This window comes from Platichthys flesus, chromosome 13 (genome assembly GCF_949316205.1).
Source record: "Platichthys flesus chromosome 13, fPlaFle2.1, whole genome shotgun sequence".
NCBI lineage: Eukaryota > Metazoa > Chordata > Actinopteri > Pleuronectiformes > Pleuronectidae > Platichthys > Platichthys flesus.
The window spans coordinates 18,917,786-18,943,277 of record NC_084957.1 but is presented as its reverse complement, the minus strand read 5'-3'; the positions used below and the strand labels follow the sequence as shown (position 1 = coordinate 18,943,277).

General features: G+C 40.3%; 2 protein-coding genes across 2 annotated transcripts in view; both read right to left on the bottom strand.

Annotated features, from left to right (window-relative positions):
• Positions 1–1,131: 1,131 nt before the first annotated feature.
• On the bottom strand, positions 1,132–4,688 carry fzd5 (frizzled class receptor 5). The gene has a single exon (XM_062402638.1). The coding sequence runs from the start codon at positions 4,024–4,026 to the stop codon at positions 2,251–2,253; it is 1,776 nt and encodes a 591-aa protein (XP_062258622.1). The 5' UTR covers positions 4,027–4,688; the 3' UTR covers positions 1,132–2,250.
• Positions 4,689–10,206: 5,518 nt separating this feature from the next.
• Positions 10,207–25,492, bottom strand: part of plekhm3 (pleckstrin homology domain containing, family M, member 3) — a 30,718-nt gene continuing 15,432 nt past the window's right edge. The window contains exons 5-7 of the mRNA XM_062402808.1: positions 24,177–24,240; positions 17,073–17,230; positions 10,207–14,842 (exon numbers count right to left, since the gene is read on the bottom strand). Coding sequence (XP_062258792.1) covers positions 14,680–14,842; positions 17,073–17,230; positions 24,177–24,240 — 385 coding nt within the window. The 3' untranslated portion in view covers positions 10,207–14,679. The remainder of the gene's footprint in view (positions 14,843–17,072; positions 17,231–24,176; positions 24,241–25,492) is intronic.

Genomic DNA, 25,492 nt, shown 5'->3' with positions numbered 1-25,492 from the left:
GAGACATATACTAGAGATCCACTCACTTTTAATTCCACAATATGAATCAAAATCTACAACATTTTAAAATCTTTTAGAGTTCATCTCGGTGTGAAAAACAGATTTACACTTCAACAAACAAACAAACCTAAATGTCAGTTTTTACCGACATTTGTCATCATACATCATCACTCACCCAATTGCATTCACTCAAATCAGACTAATAAATTAGACATATTTTCTAACACGTGGACACAGTTGTTAACACAACTGGCCAACAACATTGACGTCACAACACATCACCGCAGGAGGAAGGAGGCAGGAAACAAACTGATGATTAAATAAACTTTAAAAACACCTAAGTTTAATTAGTCATGTTTTAGTTATTTTATCAATAAATTCTGTTTGTAATGTTGTGACTGTTTACACTGATCTCTGTGGGACAGCTTCACTTTCTGTAGTATCTTCCAGTTGCAGGTTGATTTGTTTTAGTTCATTTGTACACTCGAAAAACATGACCTCTGACCTCTGAGAGTAGACGTGAGGCTCCTTCACATTATACGACAGCATCCAGCTTTGTTAAACTGATAAGAGCTTTGCTGGCTTATAAAAGTCTCCAAAAATGAACATGTTTTATGTTTTAATACTGTGAGTTGAGATAAATTTAAAACCATCCTTTAAAACGTCCTCTGATGACTGATGATTATTTGTCAACGTAAGTGCTTCTTTATTTTCTAATTCGTAAGAAAATAAGGACATATTTAGTGTGAACTCATATTTTTGGATATTGCAGTTAGATTTCTCTTCCATAAACTCTAGGGGATTATTATTTTTGTTTTGTGAATTACCAGATTGTATTTCAGCACAGTTTCCAACTAAATACAGAATAATTTAAACTGGTTTTAAGTTAATTTATCCTGATTAGAAATATACTGTTTAAGTTTCAGTATTACATAATATAATGACATACATTATATGCCACTGAGAGGATGGATATATTTATTATTACCTAATTAATTAGCTTAATTTCTTTGGTCTATAATGTTTTAGAAAATGATGAAAATGCCTGTCACACTTTTCCAAATCCCAAACTGATGTTTCCAAATTGCTTTTTCAGAACAAATAAATATAAAAATTCTTGTTCAATTGTTCAATGTTTTGAATCTAAAGCAAAATCGAACTGAAACTTGACGAGAAATAAATGTTATAAATGGTTAATTATCAATCCCGTCTGTGGTTAAGTTATCTATTTGTTACGTTATTGTGTCAAAAATCTATCAACGTGTGAATTCTTCGTCTGTTCAGAGCCTGTGTCATGAAATCATTAGAAAAACAGAGCAACGGTTCTCAAGATGAGGTCCAGGGACCTCGAAGAGGACGTGATGGCCTCAGAGAATCCACAGCAGAAGAGACAAAACAGATATTATTTAAAAAATGTTGATTATGTCTAAGAAAGTTAATCAAAGGGTAGATTTGCCTCCACTATTTTTATATTTCAAACTTGAGGATCTCGGTTCTCATGTTTTTCTAGTGGGGTCCATGTTTGAGTCCCTGGTGTGATCAGTTCCTCTGTTAACCAGCAGGTGAGGCTAAAGGCCTAGCAGTTTCACCCTGGTCGTTTACATGTAATCGACAAAACTAATTCACTCTTCAGAAACTGGAGTCGTCTGTTAAAACGACTGAATTAGTCAAGTGACTCTAAAGTCTGACAAAAAACTTTTCAGTTTGTAATGGTACAAAAACACTCAACGTCAAACTCAAACACTGATATGTACAAATTTATACACACTTCAAATCAGAAGAGGTTCGTTTCCCTGGTGTCTCACTCTTGACTTGTGTCAGTGACATTGGTTGTTAACTAACTAATCATCACACTATACAACTAATTTTCTCTTTTTTTTACATCAAATGTATACAATATTTACATAAATAAATATGTTTTTCTCTCTCAGTGCTCAGGATAAACAAACAAGAAGAAGAACGAGTGATCCTATCGAGGATCCTTGTCTCTGACTGAAAATTTTTTTTCAACTCTTTAAAGCAGTTAAATTGTTTCATTTTTTCCAATACTTTTTCAAGTTACATTTTTTTCAGGTAACTTGTTGATTTTTTCAGTTTTTTAATTTGCGCTGATAATCAGAGTCACAGTCCTGCAGATGTTTGTCCACAACTCGTTCTGGAGTGTTTGAATTGTGTGTTTCTAAGTGTCCACACGGGGAACTGTTCAGTGTGTATATGAACATAATAATAATAATAATAAGTCCATTCAATTCATATATGAGCGGGAGCAGCTTTGTGATACATCCCTAATGTCAGCCCAGTTCCAGTGTGTCCAGTTAAAGCAGTACTGGCCTCACTGTACATGGATGGTGGAGCCGTGGCCTTCTGCAGCCAGCAGGGGCAGCATCGAGCCACAAACCTCCTCCAGGACTCCAGAGTTTTGCCTGACCAAATCCAAACTCCTGAGGTGATGCCCACCACCAAGCACATGAAGTACTTGAGCATGAAGACGGCGTAGTCCGGACCAAGGCCTGAGCGCTGGCGCTCAGTCAGGCAGGAGCAGGCCAAGGCTCGCTCCCAGCCAGGCCTGTAGTGCTGCTCGTAGACCAGGCAGGCCACCACAATGGTGGCTGGGACGGTGTAGAGCACCGTGAAGAGCCCAATGCGGATCATCAGCCGCTCCAGTTTGTCCGTCTTGGTGCCACCTTGCTTGATGATGCTTCTGATGCGGAAGAGAGAAACAAAACCTGCGAGCAAGAACAGAGAACCGGTGAAGAGGTAAACCACCAGAGGAGCAAGTACGAATCCCCTGAGGTTCTCCAGACTCTGGTTCCCAACGTAGCAGATCCCAGCCACAGGGTCCCCATCCACAGAGCTGAGGGCCAGGACCACGATGGTCTTGACGCTGGGGATGAGCCAAGCGGCGAGGTGGAAGTACTGAGAGTATCCAGCAATGGCCTCGCTGCCCCACTTCATCCCTGCAGCCAGGAACCAGGTGAAGGACAACACCACCCACCAGATGGAACTTGCCATGCCGAAGAAGTACACCAACAAGAAGACCAGGGTGCAGAGAGCCGGGCCTGTGGTGTCGTAGAGGATGTGCAGCTGGTCTCCACCACTACCAGCACCACTAGTGGTACCACAGGCCACCCGCTCATGACCTGCCACCAGGCGGATGATATAACCCAGGGAGACGAAGAGGTAGCAGGCAGCCAGGAAGATGATGGGCCTCTCTGGGTACTTGAAGCGCTCCATGTCAATGAGGAAGGTGGCCACAGTGGTCAAGGTGGAGACGAAGCACAGCACCGACCAGAGGCCCAACCAGAAGCTGGTGAAGGCCCGTTCATCAGCCGAGAAGTAGTGCTGGTGGCAGGGCTGAGCACAGTTGGCCAGGGGGCCGGTCTGCACCCGGCCGTACAGGGCGTGGGACTGCCTCTTGATGGGGACCAGGGGGTCTCTGCAGCGGCACTCCCTGTCACACTTAGGGGGGCTCGGGGGTCTGGTCCGGCCTTTAGGGGTGGGTTTGGGGAACGGGGGGGCCAGTGTGGTGGTCTCGCTGCTGTTCTGGTCCATGCACAGGGTCTCGTCCCCCAGCTGAGGCAGCCGCTCGCAGCTCATCCTCTCCGGCCACTCGAAGCCGTACTGGCTCATGAGCGGGGAGCAGCCGCGCTTGGCCCGCTCGCACACGGAGCGGCAGGGCGGCAGCGGCTTGCGGTAGTCCGGCAGACAGATGGGGGTGTACATGCTGCACAGGAAGAAGAGCAGGTCCGGCGAGCAGTGGATGCGCACCAGGGGCCAGAACTGGTGCACCTCCAGGCCCACCTCCTCCTGGGTGTCGTGGTTGAACTGGTTAGGCATGTAGGTCAGGTTGTAGACGATGCCCTTGCACATGGGCACCGTGATGGGCTCGCACACCAGGTCCTTGGAGGCTGCGGAGGTGAGACCCGCACCACGGAGGAGCAGCAGGAGAGAAAACACGAGGGGCCGCGGGAGCACAGGGCTGCGTGGCGCGTGTCTCCCCAGGAGTGCCATGGGGAAAAACCACATTCTATTAAACTAGAAATCTAAACTAATTGAGAGGATAAAAGTAATAAAAGTGAAGGAAAAGTTGGATTTAACTCATGATTCCATATCTGAAGCCTGAAAGAAATCTTCGCCCTCATGCGTCTCTGTGATTTAAACAAGTTCCGCGTCTGTGGGTCAATCCACTGTGTCCCTGCAGCTCCACCACCGAGCTGTCAGTCATTCACCAGAGCGGCAGCAATCATTGTGGAGAAAGTTCATATCCGCCGGTCACGATCCAATCACTTTAACAACCCTGGGACATTGTCACCGGGACTGTTTGTCCCCTGCGGCTCCTCCACTCAAGAAAAAATCGCATCGTGGGACTCAAACCAGGTGAAAAAAAGACCAAAATGAGTCCAGGAAAGTGTGAGAAACTAAAAGTCACAATTCAAATCTTTAGTGAGGGAAATAAAAGTCCATGAACTAAAGAGTCTCCAGTCAGTACACCTGGAACCTGGTGCGTAAAAACGCAGCTGGACGCGTCTTCTCCGGGTTTATTCCCTTAGGAACATGGAACAAGGCTGAAAGCAGTCAAGTTACACGTGTTTTTTCTCTGCTGCTACGACAACCCGATGATAATCCACAGTTTCCTTCAGGGGGAGAAAGAATCCGAAGCTCCCGGTGTTTGACAGAGCTGCCGCTTCCCTGAGCCTCAGGACGAAATAAAGTCTGAGTGAAGCTGCAGATTCTCATCACACCGAGGGAGGCGTTCATGGGCGGTGGGAAATAGTACAACTCCAACATGACTGAACGTCAGGCTGAAGATCACGATTAATATCACAGGCCCCCATTTGATGGAAGAGGGGGATTTACAATTTAAACAAACAGACAGTTTTGCTATTAAAATTACAATATGATTCGAAAAGATTCAACGCAACTTTATTAATCCTGAAGGCAATTTAGACCATAAAAACAAGATACAGACTTGCGACTTACAAACATCCACTTAAACAATAACACGATAAAACACCATATAATAATAATAAACGTTGTTCATTCAGCACCTTTTAAAACACTTACAAGGTGTTTTACAAGTAAAAACTGAAAAACTGAATTAAAACAATAAGAAACTATTTAAGAAGTACAAAGATAAACAAGATAAAAAAGATGGTAACATCAAAAAAATAATATAAAAGAGGTGCTCAGTAATAACACATCTTAGACAATATGAATATTTAGTCACATACAGTTTTTTCACTTCATTACCAGTCATTAGCTATTTTGTCAAAGACTATATTAAACCTGGGTCGACTATAATTGGCTTTATAAAAGGCACAGAAATCCATCAACTACACAATAAATAGCGGCCATCTTTACTGTGTCATTCCCTTAAAGTTCGATTAATTACAAATCAAGGACATTTTAAGCAATTCAAATTGTTGTTTGACCATTTTTCTCAATGCAATATTTTGACAGTTACCCAATTATTAAGCTTTTATTAATTGTTAACTTTTGATTCTGTTTATTTTCGGCAAAACAACCTCATGGAACCAAATGATTTAAACTCACATTCCAAATCAGAATTATGTCCAACTCATCCTGTCAGCAATAATAACATATGGACATAATATATGATCAGTAATATACCTATACAATTATGTGTTATTTGAAATTACCACACACTTTTTGTTGTGAAAGATCTGAATTTCTATTTTAGTTTTTTCTTCAAAACAATGTCCCTAATTCCTTCGTCATCGGATGCATGAGACATTCTCAATATAATCTTAGAAAACTCTTCACACTAATCTGGATTTGTTAGTCATGAATATATTTTGGCGAAAATGTAAATTTTCCGATTATGTTTCCTCAGTGAAACTGCTGATGATTTCAGAGTACGATCGTCACCAACTGCCCATGAACGCATCACTGAGTTGTCTTTATGACTTCCTGCATCAGGAGGTAGGATTTACCAGAGGAGCTTGAAGGTATTAGATGATAGATCAGGTCTCTCCACCCACTGACACACACGCACACACACACACACACACACACACAAACTGTAATCTCTTCAGTTTAACACCTGCACTCAGTGTTTGTGTGGTTGGTTGTGTTTACACTGAAGGTGAAGCCTGGACAGATCATCATTAACAGTGAATGATGCTCTGATACATAATGCAATATATAAAACATTGTGCATAAAAGATGTGTGCAGAAAAAGTTATAGTTTACAAAGACATTGTCAGCGAGCACATTTCATATAATGACGACTGAGTTGATGCAAGGAAAAACAACTGTATTTAAAAAAACACATTTATAATGTCTGAACACAAGCAGGGGCTCAAGACCTATGGTCAAAAATACCAAAATACAGTCTGAAGGGGCAATAGTTTTATTTATTTCAATTTGAAACATTTAATCAAACACAGAATGTAAACAAGAGGACAAACATGATCAGACTTTTCATATCAACCTTCAATATTTCACAGTGTGCAGAGTTACAGACACATCTTATCCAATAAAAAAAATAAAAGTATTTTTGTTCAATAACCAGTCAACTTCAATTATCAACATGCACCAGTGTGTGTGTAGACTACGTGAATAGAAGCAGAAGGGGAAGTATGAGGTAACTTCTGAAAACAACTAAATCAAAATCACTGAAAAACTCTGGTGATCTTCTGGCTTTTTCTCTTTCTGCACACATGGAGTCATTTTCAACATCGGACAAAGGTCACAACGCTCACTGAGGGACAAAGGTCTCATAGGGTGTGTGTGGCTGTGGTGGAGGTGTGTGTCTGTGTGTGTATGTGGTAGTAGTGCAGGTGTGTGTCTTCCTGTTCTTATATCTTAGTGAGAGCCATTTTAAGCATAGACCCTAAAGAGTGAGGACATTTTGGTTTTAGAGTTAGGGTTAGAATTAGGTTTGGATGGTTAGGGTAAGGGGCGAGAGAATGCATTATGCAGTAAGTGTCCTCACTGAGATAGAAGTATAAACGTGTGTGTGTGTGTGGGGGGGGGGGGGGGTGGTAGTAGGGAAGGTGTGTGTGCTCAACATATCAGCTAAGACAAGTCTCTCGGGGTCTGATTCACCTCCACTCAGGTGACTTTGATAAATGAAAGCAAACAGTGAAGAGTTCATGTGTAAAGCCTGGCTGGCATCAATGTCCTAAGTCCACATACACACAAACACACATAAATATATGTAATTAGTTACAGTGATTTTCCCATGCAAGTGGCCGGCCTGTTTGACTTGGACTTGAGCAAGAATGCAAGGAGACGTGACCTGAATCCCTGGCTGATGAGGTAACTACGACACACACACACACACACACACACTCACACACAAACAAACACTCACTCAAATCTCCACGTCTGTGTTCACTGATTGACACACTGACTTACTCGGTCTGTTTCCTCAACCATTGCCTGTTAACCTTAGCTCCAACACTTTGGTTTTGGCGAATGGCCATTTGAAAAAGACCTGAACACAAAAGTCTATTAAAGTCTAAGTCTTCACAGAGAGGAACAGCAGCTTTTTAATGTGGAGGTCAGAAATGATGATGTTTGGAAACACAAAACAAAATGCACAGGACACAAATCCTCCACCTGCAGAAACAATGATCCTAAACAACCTTGTTCACTGTAAATCACAGGTTTGGGTTTTTGTTTCCCCAGCATGCATTGCTCTTTTAGACATTTCTCTGTTTTACCGCCTGGATTCTGCCCTCTCAGATTGCAGTTAGGAGGGGGAACTACACATCAACAGCGTAACTCTGACAACAAAAGCAGGAGGGATGTTTGCTCACGTTGACGAATCACCTCAGTCAAACAAGCTCCGAGTCGCCACATGTTGCTTTTCATGAACGAGGCAGAGTGGGCGGGTGAAAGAAAGCAACCATAAGAGTCATTTGTAAGGAACGAAACAGTTCTGTAATGAAGTTACATCATGGGTAATTCAATAACCTGAAGGTGAGTTCACACTGGACACTAAGCAACGATTACTAGAGTGAATCCAATCAACAGACACAGATTCGTTTTAACACGTTTCATTGATCAGTGGTGACGTGTAACATACGTGTAACATATGTGTAACAAATGTGTAACAAATGTTTACTCAGGAACTAAACTGAAGAACCATTTATCAACCATTCCAATTTTATGCTTCTTAATACTTTCTGGAGGATACACCAAATCCCTTCACCAGATTTCAATCAAATCGATTCTGCAGGTTTTGCATAATCCTGTTGATAAACGGCAATAAAACGTAACCTCCTCAGTGAAGGTAATAAAACTACATGTAAGGAGACTTTACAGAGCACACATCTGAAACTAAATGGAAATTACTGAAATTCTTTAAAGATGCAGAAAATTACAGGGATTTTAGTTGGCACCTCATCTGACTTTGTTATTTAGGCTGTTGTGGTTCTTCTGGAAGGAATCTGGATTTATGAATTTAGTATAACCCCCCCCCCCCTCTCAGCGACTTCAGTGATTCCATGAGTGGAATCCCGTAGAGGAAGTTGTTTAATGCTTTATGACAATTGATGGAAAAAAACATTTTAATGGTTATTTGAGTAGAAAAACAGTGGTTGTACCCTTTAATACTGACAAAAGCACGGGGACAATCTGCTCTGCTCAGACCTGCTGAAAGCTCTGACACGGCCAAACGAGCCCCTGAACAAGCAGGTCACTGGGAACACTGGGGCCCAGCCAGCTTTTGTGAAGCAGCTCGCTAAACGTCGGGGTGGAGGGGCACCGTGTGTGTGTGTGTGTGTGTGTGTGTGTGTGTGTGTGTGTGTCAAAGTCATACACCCTCCTCATGTTAGGAGAGGCCCGGTCCTTCCCTCCTCTGTGACCATTGTCCACCTCCCTCCTCCTCCTCCTCTTTTTCTTCCCTCCGTCCTCTTTTCCTCCTTAAACTGTCTTTTGTTTTCATTTTCATTGGCATTTCTGCTCCGTCGTTGTTCGGGCCTTAAATGAGTCTTGACTGGCCCGCGGGCCACTGGAGAAGCACAAAGGACTCCGTTCTACTCGCTACAGTTGATCCATTGTGGGCGTCCCACAATGCACTAATTGGCGATGACAATTAAGCGCGGTCGACACTCAGCTTCAATTTGCCCAAAGCTCGACATACATCACAGGCAAATGAGTCAGCCTATGAGATTCCTGCTCGCGCAGACAATATGCAGATTCGCTGAGGCAGGTGAACTTGTTTGGAAGTTCTGTCTTGACCTCGAAACCAGCTGTTGAGAAAACAGACTCGTCACAAGATCCGTTCCGTGTCTGCTCTGGAGGTTTCCATCATTTCACAGTCTTCACAGTTTTCAAGAAGATTATAGAAATTGGTGAGAGAATTGCAAACAACGCTGAAATTCAAGGACAACTGGAAAAACATCTGTTAAGGAACATCATGTCATATGTGGTCTGAGCTAAGAGTTGATTAAAAGAACTTCTACAACGATGTAATCTATTACATTATAGAAGTCCCGGATTCAGAATCCTTTCGCTGTTCAAGAAGCACTAAACCAGCATGTTCTAACCATAATCTATATAACATCTCCACTTTCTGCCACTGAATTAATTTGAAGCCAAACTATCCTCGATTCGGGCGCCGCCATCTTGGGCTTTTCATGGGTCAGTCTCTCAATCATGATGTTTAACCCAGTTTTAATGTCGTCAAATAACGAACTAAAACCACATGTATCATAAAAATTCACACTTAAATGACAGAAAACATCTTTGAGAACGTTGTGTACTTTGACTTTTTAGATTGGCCCACGTCCTACCTGCTTACATGGAGGAGGCAAGGTTAAAGACCTATACTGCAGCCAGCCACCAGAGGTTTGGTTTCACTTTTGAGGAGCCATCACATCCATCTTTAATTAGAACTGATGGTTTCAAGAGTGTCTTTAAGAGTTAAGCTGAGTGACTTTTCTCTCCAGGTTACCTGTTACCAGATACTTTATTCTTTTGCATTTTTAGTTCACCCAGTCCATGTTGTTGATTAAATTTAAAATCAAAACTTCAAATACTTGAAATCTTTAAACGAAAGTCACGCATACCTTTGCTGAGGTGCTCATAACAACATATTGTACATGGCTTGTGTTTCTAGTTTTCGCTGTTATCAACGATGCAAGCAAACATCAGCGCTTATTATTTAGCCTTTACCCTTTTAAGTAAAATACACCAAAAAAATTGACAAACAACACAAAGGTTTCAAACATGTTCACTTTTACGAACTTTGTCTTTATTGGCATCAGTGGCTATAGCAGACAAATTGAGCAAAACCAGACAAGAGGAAGATTAAATTAAATAATCGACTCCCTGTTCTTGCATAAGAGTTTTTCTGCAATGAAAAGAAACAATGATACAAAAAACAAGACAAATAACTTAAATTGTGCAAAGTAGAGAAGAGGTTCAGTCCATTTACTCTGCTTAAATACTGTACAATATACTCTTCTCCAAGCATCAAGTAAAAAATACTGCGAAGATCATAATGTGCCTGCAACATATAGAACAGTTCCATCCTGTTCTCATGATGAAATGAACATGGAAAAATGAAAATGGCTGCAACATATCATAAAAGACTAACTTTCGGATTGTTACTTTCTTCACATCTACGAAACAGAGGGAGAGGAAAGACATAAGAGAGACGTACAAAAAACCTTAACACACACTGGCACGTTCAAGTCATCTGGATTGTGAACTGCTGTAGCTAGGAGCCGAAACCGTCACGTAACTGAAGCCTCATTTAAACGTTTTGGGTGTAACCAGGACTTGTAGGACTAATAGTCTTCAGAAAGAAACTTCTCATTGTGTTCAAAATATACACTTGAAAATGAAGTTCAACACAAGTTTGAAATCAAATGTTTCCTCATCATGAAACAGTTTATATTTGGAGGGAAAATCTAAGTATGAAGAGAAATTCTATAAAAGTTAAATACTGTTTACCTTCCCTTAAACCTATTTGACAGGAAAACTTGTTTTGTTGAAATCTGTTTTGTTTTTAAGACATATTTAGTCGTGCAAACTGAACCAGATCCACCGATGTGGCTGCTTTGTTTTGGAAAGACTTTTTTTTCCGGACTCGTCTGCTTCAGAGTCAGTTTATACTGAATGACACAAAATCTTCCAGTTTGGGTTTCAAATTTGGCAGAAGCAGGTCTGAGCAGAACTCTGTGTGCACAAATAAGAAACGAGATTAAAATACATCTTGACACCTGGTGGACTCCATATTACACAAATCAAATACAGCAACAAACAAAAATAAATAAAAAATACATATCAAAAATACTTTTTTATGCAGCAGGCAACAATAACTTAATAACACTTCACCTGACGTGGCTGCAGGCTTCAAACCAAGGTAAAAACAGATCACATTAAATTCAACACATCAGTGCACTTATCCTGCCAAATGTTAAACTACAGGGTTATTTAGTTTCAATCTTCAGTTTTCTACATGCTTCATTAACATGAATAACTGTTTGGGTCTGATCAGTGAAATACACATGTACTCATAAACCTGTAACTCAGTTTGGTGCTGATTTACTTTTAAAACCGCTTATTCACATTAGAAAGTGAAAGTTTTTATTGCTCAAAAAGATGAAAAAAAGAATCAGCCTCAGAGTGAAGTGAAAGAGAAATAATGAACATTGAAATGAAAGAAAACAAATTGCAGGAATTAGAAGCACCTACATTTCCATCGAGAATATCAGATTCTTTAAAGCAGAAGATCATGGATATTTTACAAAGGCCCCAATTTAAAATATCAATAATAATAGTGATTTTGAACACGATAAAGTCGTAGTTTTCTATCTTTTCAAATGGTTTTTCGTTTTTGACAAAACATTTTTATCGTAGAGATAGTACATTTACAAAGTAATTTAAAAATTTTGGAGGAAAAACTTCAGAAGATATTTAATTTTAGTTGTTGATACTTAATAAAAACTAAATATACACTAATTATCACAAACATTCAACTGTAATACTTAATAAAGTAAATTTTTGTGGTTTACTTTTTGTGTCCTAAAGGAGCCTTATCAATACACTTAAGATCTTTAAAACTTCAGTGAGTTTTGTCTTAAAATTGGACGGAATTGCAGCGGTTGCAAGAATTCAAGAAAACGTGAACAAGTGTTTCCAGACCTTTACACATATGAAAGCTGTGAGTCAGAAAGGCCATCTAGGTTGCATAGAAATACTAAAAGCTAAAGCTGCTATCACGTTGGATAGATTCTGCATGAATAAAGCACAACAGGAGGAAGAATCACAGAGGAAGAGAAGAGGAGGAGGAGGGGAAGGCAACAATGAGAGAGAAGTTACAGTAAATTATTGCCTCTGGTATTTTAGAGAGAGAGAAGAATATTTTCTCGGACTGAGAGTCTTCTTAAAATTAAAAATATCTTTACATTGTACATTTACATAGAGAAACTGGTAAAAATGAGTGAGTTAACAAACGTCCTTCGTTGCACATTAAATAACTGTCTCTGATATTAAGTCTGGGGAGAAGAGGATGAGATGTTATGAAAGAGGAAGAGAACGATTTCAACACAGCAATTCAAACTTATAAGTTAAAATTCCAAATACAAAGGTTCTGCTTGAATCCTGAATGATCCCTGATCTGATCAAAGAATCTCTGTTTGTTAATTTCATACTGTGTCAATTGTATTGAAAAGGGCTATACAAATAGTTATTATTATTATGAGAGAACTCATATTTTCCTTTTTGACCAACAGCAGCAGCCGTCAGTTTGCAATGAGTTCTTTACAAAAGATTTCAAGTTGAAAAAGTTATGTTACCATCTTTTTAGCATAATGAACTTTCCCACATTTGATTGATATTTTTCCCAAAACTCAAATCTCATCCAAAATAAGATAAACCCACTGCTTCTTTTGGACTCAGGTAGAGTTGAATTAGGGGATAAATAAAATCTGAGTAAAGTATTTGAGAGTGATTCTGCAACGTGTAGTCTGATAGGATTTTTTTAGAAAAGGGGACGATGTCATGATTCTAGCATAATGATCATAGCTGTAGCAGTTATTTTCGAACAACTATCGAACAATTTCCTTAATAAGAAGACAAATCCTTGGTCTCTAATAGTTCAGAAAACAGTTGAAATCACATTTTTAAAATTGCTTCCTCGTCTTATAACGGTCCACACCTGAAAGATATTAATTTTAATGTCATATACCACAAAGAAAATTGAAATCTTGTGCTTGAAAGTTAATGTTGTGTCCAGGGTACGTTCACAGGTTTTCAAGTCTCTCTTAAAACCCTCACATGCCTCCTTCCTCCTGTTAATAAAGGACATGAATAGATTCTGTAAGGGACACATTTCACACTGTCTGTGCAGAAATATCACAGATTTTAACAGAATTTTGAGCAATTCCACACTAAATAACGGAAATGAATGCACCTGTCTATGCTCTACAGTTATTTTAATATTCAGAGGTGCCTGATCAAGCTGTATACTAGTTTCTACTCATTTAGTTTCTATATTCACAAGTTAAAAATGTATATTAAACAGGCTGAATAAAACAAAAATACCTTTTTTGTTTACAAAATTCTCTTTTTTTTGAGTCCCAGTTACGGTGTGTCCTCGCTGAGATGCAGCTCAAAACAGGAATTTGACACACAAAAAATTTGCGGATTATGAACCCACTTGATTTGACTGACACTGCTGAAGAATCTTTAATTGTGGGAAGTGTTTTTGGATTAAAAAGGCTGGTGAATTTTCTCCATCATCCCTTAAATGGAAATCTGTTGTAAATAAAAAGACTTGAACAAATGTGAACATTCCCTTTAATGTTTCATTCCATTGTCATCAGTGACAAGAATCCAAGTCGACAACAGCTGCCGTTGCCCTGCAAATATTTTAAAGCCACTTTTTAAAGCTACAGTTTTGAGAAAGTTTCAGGTGGACCATCACTTAAATTTGAGCAGGACTGAAACCTATGAGTCTTTTTCCTTTACAGATTCATCAGTTTTTTTCTTCAAGTAATAATTGAGTCTGTAAACAAAGAAAAGCACTTCCTCCCAGAGGTTTAGGAGAGACATTTATATCTATATTCTTTTATCTGACCAATAGCCCAAAAGAAAAGGGAGCAAAGCTTCCATACCTGAAGCTGGAACCAGAAAATGTTTCACCAGATTTTAAAACATAAGTATGACTTCATGAGCAAGTGGAAGATGCTGTTTAGAGTAAACCACCAGCATGTTTCAACCCTATGTTTGAGGTTCTCCAGTTTACCTGCTGTGATTTTACACATTTTGACACCTGGAATAAAAAAATAAGTGGAAGGTCTTGGGTGAGGTGAAGGGACCCACGATGGTGGAGGAGGACGTTGACATTTGTGACAATTTTCAACGACTAAACACGAGTAGCTCACTGAGTGAAGCCTGGTGCAGCAGTTCTTCAGTTGGTTATGTCCCTGCTCTTTACAGAGGAGCGAGGCGGGCTCCTCTCAGGTGTGTGTTGACAGGTAAACACACATGAACACAAACCTGACGACGAAGCAGATTCTCAGAGCTCATCCTCTGACCAAAACTGTCCTGGAAACACACAAACATAGAGACTTTGTCCCGTTGTCATGGCCCAGCAGCGCCCATTGATATCCCTTTTGTGTGTGTGTGTGTGTATGTGTGTGTGTGTGTGTGTGTGTGTGTGTGTGTGTGTGTGTGTGTGTGTGTGTGTGTGTCTCAGGGGTCTTGGTAAGGCACGTGAAAACACCCAGGGCTGTCGTCATCAGGAGACCAAAAGGAGGACGGCCTCTTGTGGTGCAGCTCTCGCCGAACGCAGCGGGGACACGGCTGAGCTTTCTGTCGACACTCGGTGTGGAAAACAGCACCGCAGCCGTCGCACCTGCAAGCACACAACCACACGATCACACAGGTTAGCGAGTCACAGGGACTAACAACTTGTGTATTTTATATATATATATATATATATATATATACTACCTATTATTAGAATTTTTGGTTTTGATCTTATGTAAAGTGTCTTTGACCATTGTTAAAATCCCTAATAAAATAGAAATCATTATTAATATGATTTTCTCAGTTTGATGAGAAAAAAAATGTTTGTAACTTTGAATTTTAGCCACTGATTTATTGATCTTCTTAGATTCTTTTAAACCACACAATGATAAAGTACTTGTGTCTTTTGCATTTGCTTCACAGTACAGTCCCCTGCCTGAGTTACCATTACTGTCAGAAACAACAAACATTACACACGACATTACACATTTAATTGCTGTTTTCATAAATCCACTAACACCACATTTTATGTTCTGTCTGCGTGTGAATGACTCAATCAACAACGCTAGACTCAGTGAATCTTTACAGCTCTGTTCTAGTTTGTACAGTAGATTCAGCTGTTATCAGTTAACACTTAACACCTCCTCCACAAGCCATAAAACACAACTCAACAAGGAAGGTGTGTATGTGTGTGTCAACGTTTCCCTCCACAGCTCAGAGTCTTCTAAGAATCTGTCCTGATGGGCTGTTATCGCTCTGCTCTCTGTCGCTCTGACTATCGGTGGCAAAGACAAAGCTCTGGACTGTGTCATTAAAACAATCCCTCCAACTCCTCTGTGTTCCTAACAAGCAGCAGGCTCAGTCACACTGCTCACACATGTAACGGGATGCCCTCACCAAACCTTAAAGGGTCAACTCTACAAGATCACCCAAATATCTACTTTTTAACTCCTGTCCAGCGTTGTGTCTCTATACAGAGAGTTTTGGTTGTGCGTAAGAAATGTCAGCAACACGCATTTTACTAGAGTGCCGACAGGAAACACAAGAAACTGACCCGGACATTCTCACATACAGCCCCTCTTGATAATTTCAGGAGAATGTCCGGACTTCGTGCATTAAACCAGCATAAGATATTTAGCTCAACACCAGTACAATTTATGGAATTATGATTCTATAATTGTTCTCGCCTCATGGAAAAATTTAATGAAAAACTGAAAATCAATAACACAATCTGCTACCCAGTAATAGCATCGGTTGTTACTGACCTTGCTCTCATCTATTGATAATCCAAAGGAACCATGACAATGTTTGTGGAAAGTACAGTTTCATTTCTGAGGTTGTTTGTTTTTATGCTTTAAGTGCCACATATACAATTAAAACCTGGTCAAATAAAACTAAAATTCTCTGTGAGTGTTTATTTTTTATTTCGGTCAACAGAATCGAACTTTGATGAAGTCAGGACCGGGCCAAAACATGTCAACTCCCAAGATCTCTCCCTTAAATTGGCCCTCGCGAGAAAAAAAGGAAAGACAAGCGCAAGCATTCAAGTACTGAGGATGTACTAAAAAAACAGAACAAAAAAAACAACTCTGGACATGATAACCAGGAACCAAACTGAATTGAACCTCTAGCTCATTGTTCGTCCTTTCTAATGTCGTATATCAGTTTGAGTCCTCACACCTCTGTGACTTTTCCTACTGCTCCGGACTGATAGGTTATAACTGAAAGGGCACATTCAGTCACTCTCCAGAGAAAATTTTGAAGTGCATGATGATGAGAGCTTTTTCATACACTCTTACACCCACTGCCTTTTAGAGAACTTCTCCAAAGGCTTCTGAAGGTAGACTGAACATGACGCATATTTAAAAGGTGGATAAAGACAAAAACTGACTCAGATTCAGTAAATACATCACAAACTGCAAACAAATAAGTTTACACTTTAGTTAAAAATTCTTAAAATTGTAAAAAGGAAAGCAGAATTCTGATAATTTTTTTTGTGTGGGCTGTGAAATAAAAAACACACTCAAGAGTACAAAGTGGGTTCATGTTCAGGTTGCACCTTTAAAAGATAAATGATTTCAGTCTTCAGGAAGTGTAGATTTTAGTTTCCAAGGCTTAAAAGATGCAGCCTCATGTTAAATGACCAATCCAGGCCAACATAAATCAGGCAAAGGAGGCATTCCTCAAGCTGTAGCTTCTTTATACGAATACATTCTTATACATGCTTGTTGGTCTTGTCTATCTTTTACAAGTCCTAAAATCCTACAGCCCAGATTACTTTGAATAAATATATCAAAATATCAAAAATGATTGAAATGTGATCTGGGTGTGTGTACCTCTTGGTGGCGCTCTCCTGGAAGGGGTAGATGACCTGTCCGTTTTGGCAGAGCTCGCAGATGAAGCCTTTCTCTCGACACAAACTGCAGCTGAAAACATGGGAGCTGGCAAACTTGATCACCTTAGACAGGAAGGGAGCCAGTTTCCCATCAATCACCTGCAGGGTGAGGGGAGAGGAGGAAACGGGTGAGGAAAAATGACATGAAGAAAAACAGCAGCATCAGGCTGTAAATTGTCAGTCATGCTATTTTCAATTACATTTAACATGTAAAATCCCATTTTGAATGGGTAAAATAAATGTATAATAGTATATCATCTGCATAGATTTGGTACAAGACACTTTTAAAACTTGTTATGTAAGAAGATGCATAGAAATGGCAAAAAAGAGAGGACAACCTCGTGGCACACCACTCGATTGTTTGAGTGTAGACGCACACACGCAGACATCAGGCATCAGGCATAACATTGGACTAGGATCGAGTCTGTCGGGTTCAGGTCGGGCTCATTTAGTTCTCTCTCTCTCTGTCTCATTCAGATTCAAACCTCTGTGAGGTGGCACTCTAACACCCACAAAGGTGCGATTGAGACACTTTGTTACAAGTAAGAGTTGACACACACAGGTCTTGTTGGATTTCAAAGTATTCCTATATTGTGGTATTCCTATAAAGTATTCCGTCTTCCACCACTTAATTTTAAGACCGACTTTAAAATCACCACAAGAAAGTAGTATCCTCTTTGGCTTGGAGGGAAGACCGGAAAACAGGAGGAGAGGAAACTGAGGGAAGGAAGGAGGAAGACAGTAAATGAGGTGAACGCCTTTTAATGGCAACGCTTGGCAAGTTCCTTAAAGAAGTGAGTGTAGGGGGTTTTAGCAGCAGGGGGGTAGAGCTGTGTGGTCATGAATAGACTGTGGATTACTCAGAGAAACGTGGAAAAGAAAAGCTGTGCGGAATCTTGCAGAAAGTAAAAACTATATACAGTCACAAAGCTTTGTCGTATGATGTTAATAATTCCATCTTAGCCATGAGCCATGAGCGTAAAGGAGGAGTGAAAGTAAGACAGAGAGAGAGAGAGAACAGTATAGAGTAAGAGAAAGAGTGCTAGAGATGCAATATACAAGAGAGATCTTGAGAGAGAGCGAGAGCCTGTATTCAAGTGGTTCCACCTGGCAGAGCTCTGGACCTCCCAATTATAACCTCCTCATGCTGTTTGTTAGACGAGGGGAGAAGAGGAGGACATGAGATGGAGAGAGGAAGAAGAAACCACACACAAACAGAGGAAACAGAGCACTGAGGTATTCTGATCCACTTTGCAGAAAATTAAACATCAGGGCCAGAGACTGCTGCACTTTACACCGAGATGAAGGGCAGCGACTGAGGCTTTCACTCACACTACACATTCTGCACAATATATGATGTATCATATCAAATTATCAGCATCATCAGTAGCAAGTAAATGATTTCAAATTTGCCAAATATTACATCATTCCACCTTTGTTCCTTTGTCTCATATGATAGGAAGTAGAATTTCTTTGGTTTTTTGCCGAACTAAACCAAAATAAAGACTTTCAATTAAAACCATTAAACTTGGTGGAAGGATGGGACACAGGGCAGGCAAGAACCCGCGCAGATCCCGAAAAAGGGCCGGATCCAGAAATTCACTTTCTTTAGCATTGGTGAAAACACACCCTATATAACAATGTCCCAGGGAATAATCCATGGATGTTAATGAAAAAATATCATAATTAGTGGGACTGATATCTGTGAGTATGTGCAATTTCAGGTATGTGTTCTACAACGTGATATTCTGGTGTCTGTCTGTCTGTAGGATTGATCAAAAGCTACAAAACAGATTTCAATGACATTTTGTGGAGTGGTGTGACGTGACCCGAGGAACAATCCATTAAATGTTGTAGCAAAAAAGGGAAAAACTGACATATCCAGGACTTGTTTTGTCAGCACTTTCTTCAACATACTGAGAAAGGGTGTTTGCCTTAGCAGAGTGCTTTCTGGGCCGTCTTCGTTTTATAAACTGTACAATGAATGGATTCCCCCAGAAAACAATTTATGATGGTTGTTACCTTGAAATGAGTTTAATAACACGCATATTATTATTGTTTTCTTAACTTATTGTCAACAGTCACAGGTTTAATAGAAAAAACAACAACTTTAAAATAAACGGTCTCTGTCCAGCACGGCCCACACCAAACCTACAGAGACTGCTCAGTCCGGTCCAGCCCAGTCCACATGACGAATGGCTCTCCTGATGGAGGCTGACAGCCTCAGTAATTAAGGACCTCTATAATTGGACTGGGCAGAATCAAACGACAGAACAGCTCTGGTGGCTGACTGGTACTCTGGAGGGACACTGGAAACAATGAAGGGAGACACATAAAGATGGATGGAGGGTGATAGAAGTAAATGGACGGATGAAAAGAGGGAAAGGGTGATATTAGGAAAACAACAAGTAGATCAAATCTAGCTTCTCGAAGGTGCTTGAAACCTGGATGCAATTTATCACAATACACAAGAATTCTCAAAAAAACCTGATAATTAGTTCTCTAAATTCAGAACCCTTTTCCTCGATTTTCCTAAAATTCCCAAAAGCTTGCTGATACTGCTGTAAACACTTGCTATAAATATCCAGTGACAATATAATTAGCTACATTAAAGTCGCACTTGCCAGCAGCATCATACTGGGACAATCACTCAGACCAGAACTTCCAAGTTCAACCCTTTTTAATTCGTACCCTCGCCCATTCAACAAAGACAAGACTGAAGCCAAATATTGAGCGTCTGGGTCAACCAGCAGTCAGACCGCTGGCAGATCTCTCAATGCTCTGATGGGCGTTCAAGGTCGACTGGGTCGGACCAACTTCTGTCTCCAGGACACACATAATTTGTTTGCGTGTCATAAATTCTTTTTCCATATGATGAAGAATAAAAGATATTTCTGTTGCACAAAATTATATATACTGTCAGACTACAGTCTCTCCCTAACCTTTCCAATTTATTTTTCCTGTGCAGGAAGTAAAAGTAAAATAGCTCTTAGGTCACGAGGAGGTTGAAAGCTGACAGAACTTCTTTTTGATATAACAGACATCGAAAAGGTTTGGAAACGACTGCTCTATGCCGTTCACAACAGTAGAACACTGCAGTCACTGCAGATTTTATAAATGTAAAAATATTTTGGTATGACAGGGCGAATATAAGTTAGAACCCCTCCAGATTAATATCAATTACGTTCACTCCCTATGGCTTTAAACTTCCTTCATGTCAACTGCATGTAAGAATAAATGTATATTCAGCTAGAATGGCAATCAGTCCTCCAACATGGTCTAACAGTCAATCCACCAGACACTCTTAGATATCAGACCCTTGAATATGTTGATGTTTTTTCATTAAGATCAATGTACTATTCCTTGAGAAAGCCACAAAAATTTAAGCAAAAAAAACAAAAACAAAATAATGTACATTAATAATAATGTTCGATCTCCCCTTCTAATCAAATCAGCCAAAATCTGAATGGGTTGTCATTACTCACCCTTTCACAAAGTTTCTAGAACATGAAACAAATGAATGGTAATTTATTAGTAGCAATTTTTAAAAGTGATGGGAAAGATCGAAATACAGTCATCTTCCTTTCCATTTTAAAATTTTCTCTTGCTCTGCTCTTTCCCCAGGTGCCAGACATAGCATAAGCATTGTGTCTCCTTCTGTAAATGTCCTGTTGAGTTTGACTACAGCTGCGGCTTTGGTCTGAACTACCTACAACATTGAATTATTGAAAGACATAAATATGTTATTGAAAGTTTTAAAGGATTTGAAAAAACACAGCAACGACAGACTTGAGTTTAAAGTGTGGAAAAGGACTTTGAGCTTTGAGGAGAAACTCTCCAGATTCACATCCTTTAACCTCTTTCCCTCCAAATGACACCCACACACACACACACATCCATCCTCTTAAACTCCTCCCCCTCCAGTTCAGCCTCTTTCTCTGCTCCAGATCAAGTCTTTGTGCTCCAAAACCTCCTAATCCCCTAAAACTGCTGTTCAACAGCCGTTCGCCTGCCCTCCTCTCGCTCTCGCTTGCTCTCTCACACACGCATGCACGCACACACACAGACACACACACTCTACCACAGCTCCATTGAGAAGCTGGAAAGCCAGCTGGGATTACATGGCTGGAAAGACCAGGGTGAGCTCTGTTTGGATAACATCCTCTCCTCACACACACAGAATACTTGATGTATGTCGGTTGTCAGTGTACCAACAGTGGGCTCTGTCTTATCAGGGGGGTTCCCAAAAACTAAACTTAAAGTAACCACCCAGAGGTGGATATCTGTAAAAGCAGGACACTTTTTAACTCGTGACCATACAGGCGATAAATGAGAGGCAAGGATTTTCAAAATGGATGATGTGGATATATACAGATAACAGCATTTAAACTAATTGACTTTGGATTTTACACACTGAAGAGCCATAAAATTCCCATGAACACAATGAAACCATGTGTAAGATAAAGAAATGGTACAGGAACGATGCACCACCATTTGTCTTGTGAATCATGACCACAAAGGTTTTATTCAGTTTTTAAACTCCCCTTTACCAACCTACAGTATACGTACCTACATACTATATTTGAACGATTCTTGTAGTTTGGAGTCAACGAAAATCAGGAAGTAGCAGCTCAATAGATTTAACGAACAACAAAGAACTAATCGCTTGCTACGGTGAGCAGAGAGTTTGTAGTTAAAGTGGTTTTAGCAGATGTGTGGTACAGAAAAAGAGATGACTGGGCCATTTTTCACAACTTGCTTCACGTCATCTTAATTCTCCAGCATAAAAACCTCCACATATGGAGATTATAGGTAGAGAGTACCTCCTTAAGGCAGGAATATAAATTGAGATTAGTCTTGAGTGTGTGCAATTTAGTCCAGATAAAAAATAATGATGCAGTGAATTTAAATGTGATTTAACACCAGGACCGTTGGGCCTTGGTAGATGTATCAACTCTAATGTGGGCCATTCTAGTTTTGATAATTCCTTATATTATTAGTGTCACAAAGAATTATCTTTGACTTCACCCTAGACTTCTGTGTTGTGCATGAACAAACATTAAGCTCTACCTGAAATAAAGGCTGTGTGGAGGAACTGGAAATGTTTCTGATAACATTCAGCATTTACTTAAGAGGCCTCTGTGTGTGTGGACAAGTGTGAGTTGAGAGGCATGCCTGGCATAGAGGGGATGCCAGGGTGTCACTGTGGGAAGCCTGTTGCACAAACACAAGCACAACTTCTTTCCAACTTCTCTAATCCTCACACAAAACCCTACGAACAATCCTTAAAACCAGTGGAGGAAAAGGGCAGAGTGCCCTTAAACAAACACATATGGTGTCTGCAGAATAAACTGGTTGCTAATAGGGGGATATGGGTGGAGGCTATTTGTCGGGAGGTGAATAGACTTGCGTGGGCCAGGGTTTAGCCAGGGGAGTTTAGCCTTCAGTGACCTCTAGGCCAGTGAAGTAACAAAAAAAGCCATGTTGATTAAGAGCATGATTTTATTCAGGAGGTGAATCAAAAGAAACAAGCTTGTTAATATGGAAAACCAATTAAGAGGAAGAGTGCTTGAGAATCTCAAAGAGAGAGAGAGATGAGAGGGGCAGAGATGGGGAGGTGAGAGGGGGAGGAAAAGAGAAAAAGGGAGCTGTGCAGACTCTTCCAAAGATAACCTATTGTTAAAATAAAACTAAATAGCCAGTTTCTAGTTTAATCACAGAGTTTAGCAGGTAAATAGAGAGAGGAACACACACACACAAACTCACAAAACACATGTATGCCGAGTGTGTGTGTGGGGCCAAGGGGATGTTGGGAAAAATGTAGGGATGTCACGCTTTGTTTTTCTGCCTGTTGATTCTGAATGTGACCAATTAGTGAAGCAGAGAGACACAGATTGTGGGAGTAGGGGGCCGAGGGGGGTTAGGAGGGAGAGGGGGGGGGGGGTTCCAGTTTCTTTCACCGTGAGACTCTGTGGTCGAGCTCCGAGTCAGAGAGGGGTGAAAGAAATGGGCCAGGGTACAACATAATGAACATAATGACAAACAAAGGAACTTTTTAGTCATTTGTAGTCGCTTTTTCCTCTGACCTGCCCCCACCACCACACACCACCAAAAATATCAGTTCAATGCTGAGAGGCCAGGGTGCGTCTCCTTTTTTTATGATCTACTCTTAAAAAAAATGTTTAAATTCGGATTAATCCAGAGGTGGGAGGTGCAACTGGTGTCAACAGCAGATTCACCATTAGAAGTGACCGTTTCCCACAGAACTCATTTAATTTATGTCGTGGTGCGAGTGCATGCGCATGGCAGCAGAAACTATGAGCTCTGACTGTCTGTGCAGACAGTAAAAATTCTAGCGGGACATATTAGAATATACTGAGTTGCCCCAGTCTAGTACTGAATGGGAAATACTGCTTTGTAATTAGAAAATCGGCCAATTTAATATGCAATAATGAGCAATGGGTTGTTTTGAATTTGGAAAATACCCGCAGAAATGAATCCTTTTCTTTGAGACAATTGTTTACCTCGATCAGGGTACTTGGAAGAGCTAATCCTGATTTAATGGGACTATTAGAGGGAATTAGCTGTTCTTATAATCATTATGATATGGACACTTGCCAACAAACACAAGTATTGCATTAGATTAAGAATAAAAGAGAATGATGTTATTTTGCACAACAAATCCCACTGATTCCCACGATAATACTACAAGACCAGTCTGTGGCTCTTTTTTGACAATTTGTTTCTACTGAAGGTTGAAATATTTTTGGAAATCCAATCAGAAATGAAAAGGCTCTGTAATTTGCAAAAAACATCTGAGCTGACATTTAGTCGTTCTCCAAGGTTACTAAACAAAATGAATTGTTGGCCGAGAAAACCAAAACACAGAATATCTGGTGAAATTTAAGACCAAAATGTGACTTTTTGACAGAAACATTATTAAATGTCAAAAACTGTCTTTTATTCAATCAGCGATACTAACATTTATGTTTAAATGAGTTGAAATGTAGCATCAAACTTAAATTGAAAGAGTGTGTGTGTGTACCTGCTGCAGGTCAGCCATGGAGTAGAGGTGAATGTGCTGTAGCAGATATTCTCTGGGAAAGATCCTGTGAAAAGACACAAGAAACACTATCAATGCATCTTACCATGATTCCAGCAGAACCTACAAAGTTAAGACATACGATTGGGTTTGGGTTTTGCACAGTCACAAAAATATCATGACAAAACTGGTGTCAGTTAGATTTTTCTTAAATGTGTCCTGGCCAGGGTTAAAATTATAGCCACAGTCTTGAGAACACCTATATGTGGAACAGTGATCGCACACCGTAGTTAAATATAAACATTGCACATATTTAATGTTTAACCAGCAGCGTGTCAGTTCACGCTGCTAAACAAAGTTATGATGTTAATCTAGAGTCAGTAACTTTCCATCTTCTGACATCAGGTGACAAAACACGGTCAGGAGTGAGAGAGTGTGTGTTTGTGTCCTCTCAGACCGCTAAGATGGATGGCACCATGTTAATTCCTGTCTAAGCTGTGATGAGTGTCACCAAAACACAAGTATGCGTGTGTGTATGATCTAGACGCCTCATGGTGATAGGCACCACTGATAAACTACTATGTTTGGCACGTTACTAATGGTTACCACAACACACACACACACACACACACACACACACACACACACACACACACACACACACACACACACACACACACACACACACACACACACACACACACACACACACACACACACACACACACACACACACACACACACACACACACACACACACACACACACACACACACACACACACACACACACGTTTGCTGATGTAGTCAGTACCCAGGTGAACACACCCTTGAAGTGTGTGCTGATCATGATAAAAGCACTTGAGCACCAAAACATTCTAGGATTAGATTACAAACAGAAGAAACATGGATCCATGCGTGTGTGGAAATACACACACAAACCAACAACTCACAATATTTGTGTAAGCCATGTTTGTATTTGATTCCATTTATTTCTTCTCTATTTCAAATGTTCTTTTCACTCTAGAAGACACACCTTTCATTAAATATCTGTCATCACTCAGCGGTTAGGATTGTTAACTGAAGGAGGGTCTGACCTGAATAAGTGTGTGTGTGTTCAGAGAAAGGTCATACTTACATGTTGCAGTCTAATGCAAATCAAAAACTAGATCTCTGCAGTGAATCTTATCTGGCTCAGTTTGTGTTGACAGGGTGTCAGTAAAGTGTCGCTACAACTTTTTTGAAAGCTAAAGGTTTGTCACTTGTCGTTTACACACAAAGTGGATAAGGATCATTTTTCTGAACCAGAAAGTTCTGTTT

What these genes read in the sequence shown, in the direction of transcription:
- fzd5 (XM_062402638.1), bottom strand. Translation starts at nt 4,026, where the DNA reads ATGTGGTTTTTCCCCATGGCACTCCTGGGGAGACACGCGCCACGCAGC.